At 42.9% G+C, this 6,000-nt stretch overlaps 1 protein-coding gene across 1 annotated transcript in view; it reads right to left on the reverse strand.

Moving 5' to 3' along the window:
* The window catches only part of TOM1L1 (target of myb1 like 1 membrane trafficking protein), a 96,955-nt gene extending 91,195 nt beyond the window's left edge, over window positions 1-5,760 (reverse strand). The window contains exon 1 of the mRNA XM_044297613.1: window positions 5,557-5,760. Within this exon, the coding sequence (XP_044153548.1) occupies window positions 5,557-5,614 (58 nt within the window). The 5' untranslated portion in view covers window positions 5,615-5,760. The remainder of the gene's footprint in view (window positions 1-5,556) is intronic.
* Between the last annotated feature and the right edge of the window lie 240 nt (window positions 5,761-6,000).

The following is a 6,000-nucleotide window of genomic DNA, read 5'->3' on the forward strand; positions in this document are numbered from 1 at the left end:
AACAATTCCACTAGGGATTCCACTTCCACAGACAGTAAATTATGGTCCGTGGTAGCAGACTCCATAATGGAATTCTTAGATAACCTAAACCTTGTACGCCCCGAACTTGAAAACACAAGTTCGTTCATCCCTATATATGTAGTCAAGATACAGGCTGAGGTCAGGGCAGCCAGAGTCAAATTCCAGGAATCCAGAAGCAGTTGGTACACAAGAACAAACAGGACATAGCTTCTTTTTTTTTTTTTGCAAAATCTAGCAGAACCAGACTGGACCTGTAGCCAGTAGGGATGAGCGAATCGACTTCGGATGGTACATCTGAAGTCGATTCGCTAAAAACTTTGTTCTAATACCGTACGGAGATCCCGCTCCGTAAAGTATTAGAATGTATTGGCTGCGATGAGCCGAAGTTATTACTTCCCGAAGTCGTGCAAGACTTCATGTAACAACATCGGGAATTAATTATTACTGTAAAAAACCTTGGTACCGAACTCAGGTTCGGTTCTAAGTGGTATCTTGGAACCAAAACTGAGTTCAGTACCAAGTTTTTTTTTAACAGTAATAATTAATTCTCGAAGTTATTACATAAAGTCTCGCGCGACTTTGCAAAGTTATAACTTCGGCTCATTAGAGCGGGATCTCCATACAGTATTAGAACAAAGTTTTTAGCGAATCGACTTTGCTCATCCCTAGTAGCCAGCCTTTATGGGGGAGTAGATAAGTTTATAAGTCAGCGTGTGGAAACCAGCACACACACCAAGGAAAGAAAGGGTGTAACCCCTGCAGTGCAGAACCTGAGGTGAAATTCACACATACACACCAGAAAGGCAGACACATAGAGAGTGGAGCAGCGGACACAGGCCAAAACACATTGGGCCAGATTTATGATGACTGACAGCTCACTCCACTTTCACATATGGCTAAAGTCAGTTTTAGCCAAGTCAGACTTATGATCGGCCCTTTAAGACTGTAATAAATGTGGTTTGACGGTAGCAGTTTATCCGTCAGTAAGCAGCTTTACAAAAGTCGCATGTTCTATTAAAAAGTCATAAAATAAGCATGGTCCTCACTGGAGTGAAATTGACACTTTTTAAATACTCCCAATAGTAAATCTGTCTAGAGATTAATTTACATAAGAAAACACGCCCACTTTCAGAAAACTGGCAAGCATAGTGCAGAGCAGAAAAAAGTCGCAAATTTTTGCGCAGTTTAAGCGATTGCGTAAAAATTTGCGACTTTTTCACTCCATTATTCTGACTTGAGCTAATGATAAATCTGGCCCCGTGACTCTTTCAGACCATTGCATAATCCTGTCTATGATCTGTTGACAATGGGGGTCTATCAGCAGATTTGATCATGTGAAACTGCTTATAGCAATAGGCAGGGTTCAACAAGAGGAGGACAAACATACATTGTGCAGAGATTTTATCAGAGGTCAAAACAGACATGAAAAGAGACTTTTAGTGAACAGTAAATATCACTGTAGAAACCAGTGTCAGGCAGCTGCTGCCAAGGCTAATGAGATCATGGAGTACATCAAAAGGGTCATAGATGTACATGACGAGAACAGTTCTGCCACTTTACAAATCGCTAGCACACATGGTGGACGAGGCCTACGCCTCGTCATAAATTAGGTGCAGCCTCCAACAGTGCTCCTGGTTATCATTGACCTCGTACTATGCTGATCTATGTTAAATCTGACCCACTGAGTATTGACATAGCAGAGCTAAAGAGGCTTCAGAGGACAGCAACTAAAGTAATAACTGAAATGGGTGGACCAGAAAGATTATAAAAATAGGGTTATTAGTTAGTTTGGAAAAAATACATCTGAGTGGAGATCTTATAACTATGTATAAATATAACAAAGTCTCTCCAGGGTACATACACAGATTTCCCAAAGCTGAATATGTAATATATGCAATACATTCCTCTCCAAGTCTCTTCTTAATCAATCCAAGCAACTTCCCAAATCATCCAAGGGGGTCAACTCTATGTATATCTTCAATGCCCAATTGTGGGGTGCAGTCACTCATAGTAGTGTGGCAGGCGGTGGAAGCAATATAACCCACACCAGATGCAGTGAAGTCTACGGCCATAAATGTGCATTACCTTTCACTGGCTTTTTGTCCATGCACTCTCCTTTGTAATGGCCATCAACCTTCTGCAAAATCCATGCTTCTTTCTGTCAGAGGTAGACACACTCTTCCAGTCACTTTCCTGGTATCTCTTAACTTTCAGGACCAGTGTGAATTTGCCCAATGTCTCTGTGTCAGGCACCAGCTACAGTATATAGACTAGCTGCTCACTCTCTGTCTGCTAGCTACACTACAGCTCCTAGCTCAGAGGAGTGGGGCAGCCCGCTCCTAGCTACTGAGTCCAAGGCAGGGAAAATTAACTATTTCTCCCATACACAGCCTCTGAGACATACTATACACAGTAAATTCACATTAATCATTTAGCAGTGAATAGGGATGAGCCAACTTGTGTTTTGACCCGAACCTGTACACCAAACTTGAAAACACAAGTTTGCTTCTCCCTAGCAGTGAACCATTGGGTCACTGCAATACAATTACAGATTACAGTTACTATAAGTGTGAGAAAGGTGTGTGGATCCAGGGAGTTATCCAGATTTGGAGTCAGGAAGGTTTGTTCCTAAGGTGAGGAAAACTGGCTTCTCCATCATGAGTTTTTTGTCTTCTTCTGGATCAACTTTGAAGGAAAATAGGATGGACGTATGTTTTTTTTTTTTAGCCTTTCAAACTATTTTACAATGAGTATGGTGAATATGAACTTTTAGTCTGCCAGGTTCTGCTCCTGCTCTGATGCTTTACTGTAAATTATACTTCTTCACAGCCTCTCCCCTCTGCTCAGGGTGACAGCGGTGGCATCCAACCAGGGGGCTGCTACAGCTGGGCGGTACTGTGAAGCAGAACACAGCAAAGAGCACCCACAGTAAATTTTCACCCCCAGGACATTTGCAGGAGCAGCAGCTTGCAGAATAAATGTTCATATTCACACTATTCCTGATACTAAAAGCTCCACAAAGTTATATTTGTCTTACTCTCCTTGGCTTCTACCTAGTTCTAGTAGCAGTTTTTATTGGTCAAGACTGCTAACCAATTCCCTTTAAAGAGCACTCTATTTTATGTACACCCTCTGTGACCAATGTCAGCACCTTGCTAGAGAGATTAGAATGGAGGGGTAATGAGAGTGCCCATTGCGGTACCTATTGTATAACTCCTTTTCCAGGGAGAGTTCCTTAATCTTATGCCCATAGGCATTGCGTGGCACACTCAAATGTGTTTTGCGCATCCCACTTCCCCCTGTGCAGAACCGTTACACCTCTGGATATGTCGCTCAGTTGGTGGATTCAGTAAACAATTTGTGATTGGTGGGATTACTGGTGTGCATATGATGATGAAATGATTAGTTCTGACAAGCAAAACTCCATTAAAAGCATAGTCTAATGATGTATAGCATAGACACTATTCAGTCCCACCTATTTGTGCTTGGCTGGTTTTAGAACTCCTGTAGACCACAATTGAGAGAGCCACATATGCACAACTACCTGTTGTGCATATGTCACATTCTTACGTCAATGTGTAGCAAAAAGTACGTATTACCGTGTTAGCCAGAAAAAATCTTTTGTAATTTTGCCTGAAGAAGGAGCATCTGTGTTCTGAAAACTTTCAATATGTTTTTTGCTGGTTAGCCAATAAAGGTATCGCTCCCATACATCATCATATACATTCTTATCTCTTACGTACTTTTGGTTGTGTAAATAATTGGCACAGCAACCGTCCATTGTTTACATACTTTAACTTGAGAAACAAAAAATTCCATTGCATTGGGTAACGTGCACCATGACTCCAACAAAGTAATTCTGGTTTCCGTATACACCATTCATAGGAACCTGAGGAAATATAATAACCTACCTACACTACAAGTGACGCAGGAAAGACAGGTTGGACCTACAAGCCTTCTAACAATTTAATTGGCAATTATAAGATGCGTCCTATTTGTACCTAACCATGCTCTAATCATCAAATATCCAACAATCATAGGGTTTTAAATATGTTTTCTACCCATAGTCGCAGTACAGGTAGTAAAACTGATTCCAGCTTTCATTTTGCAGAGCTCCTCCGTGGATCGGTTGCTATGGGCAACTAAAACAGTTTTCAATTTTGATAAATCTTCCTCTTCGTTTAAAAAAATAAATAAATAAAGTATATATATATATATATATATATATATATATAATAAAACCTGATTTAAAGCCTGATGTCTTGTCACGACGACACCTCCCCCTTAACGTAACGTACTGTACACACGACTTTCTCCTGCGGCCAGTGTGCAGTAGCATTGTGGGTAAGTAAATATCCTGACATAATGTAATCAATGGAGGTGTGAGGCAGGGCCAGGCTAGATAACGACGTGTGCAGTCAGCAGATCTGCAGTCATGATTCTGCTAATATACAACATTTGGGGGTAATGTACGGAATACAGTCCACCGAGGTGGGACATGATATGGAATGATCATCCCCAGGATCAAATTATCGTCAGGTTTTACCTAATATGAATCACGACATGAGACAGCGCAGCGGAAGGTGAAGGTTAATGAACTCTTACCTTGGGTGATTACATAAGTACACTACGTATGGGTGTAGCAGAGCTGAATTGGTTATCTACCTCTTTGGGACCGTGGCATCGCTAGAGGGAATAATGGGGTCTCAGTTACACCCAGGCCGTGGCGCTCCGTGGAATGTGGAGGCCACACAAGTACTTTATTTGGGTGTGCCCCAATATATATTTTTTGGGGGGCTCATACTACACCACAGCTTCCATATTGTGCTCAGTCAGGTAGATCTACAGATAACGCTGTGCAGTATGAAATCACATCTGCTAGCCTCAGCCGTCATACCGTCTAAGGCAGGCATCCTCAAACTGCGGCCCTCCAGCTGTTGTAAAACATACAACTCCCACCATGCCCTGCTGTAGGCTGATACCTGTAGGCTGCTCTGGCATGCTGGGAGTTGTAGTTTCGCAACAGCTGGAGGGCCGCAGTTTGAGGATGCCTGGTCTAAGGCATCATTCACACGACCGTATCGCGGATCCTTGAAACACGGATACCGGTAGTGTACATCCAGCCTTATCCCTTTCTGCGGGTCCCGCATTATGTTACAAATGCCTGATCTTGACAAGAATAGGACATATTCCAATTTTATTTTTCCCGGGGCCGCAGAACAGACATATGGATGCGGACAGCACACAGTGTGTTGTCCGCATTCTTTACGGCACCATTGAAATGAATGGGTCTACATCCGATCCGCATTTTCTGACCAAACATACTGTCATGTGCACAAGCTCTTATGTAAAAGTTTTGGTGCCCCTGACAAACTTTTCGAATTTTTTGTTACTTTTTTTTTTCCATCCACCATCCGTTCAGTGCCCCTTTCTGTCCCATCCAGGGGTTGCACAGAAACGCCCCAGGGTGTGTTATTGTTGCTCCGACAGGTTATCTCTTGTCCTGAGAATTTCAGAAAATCTGCCGTCACTTACCGATCAGATGCCCCACGGTGGTGCTAAAGGGGTCTTTCCCAGTTTTCCCAAAAGCCATGATTGTGTCTTGGTCCTCGAAGTCCTGAAGCTTTCAGGGCAGATAGTGGACAGTGAAGCACATTAATGACGTGACTTGTCTTCTGTAGTTTCCATTGAGCGAGAAGAGACCTGCTCAGAGCAGAGAGTGACCTGGCTGAGGAGAAGAGGCGGGGGAGGACCTGGGTGGAACAGAAACCCAGGAAGCAGCTCCAGGTAACCATCACGTGAGAAGGAATCATCTCTGCCCTCATAATGTAGGAAGTCCTGCTCTACTCTGGGAAAGATAGAAAGAACCGGTATGGTCTGGAGGACAGAAGAAAAGGTGGGGTGGAGATGAGAGAAACCTTTAAATATGTTAAAGGGTTACTTAAGATTCAGGAGGGAAGAGTTTTAACCCCTTTCCTC

This window comes from Bufo gargarizans, chromosome 6, assembly GCF_014858855.1.
Source record: "Bufo gargarizans isolate SCDJY-AF-19 chromosome 6, ASM1485885v1, whole genome shotgun sequence".
In the NCBI taxonomy this organism is placed as follows: Eukaryota; Metazoa; Chordata; class Amphibia; order Anura; family Bufonidae; genus Bufo; species Bufo gargarizans.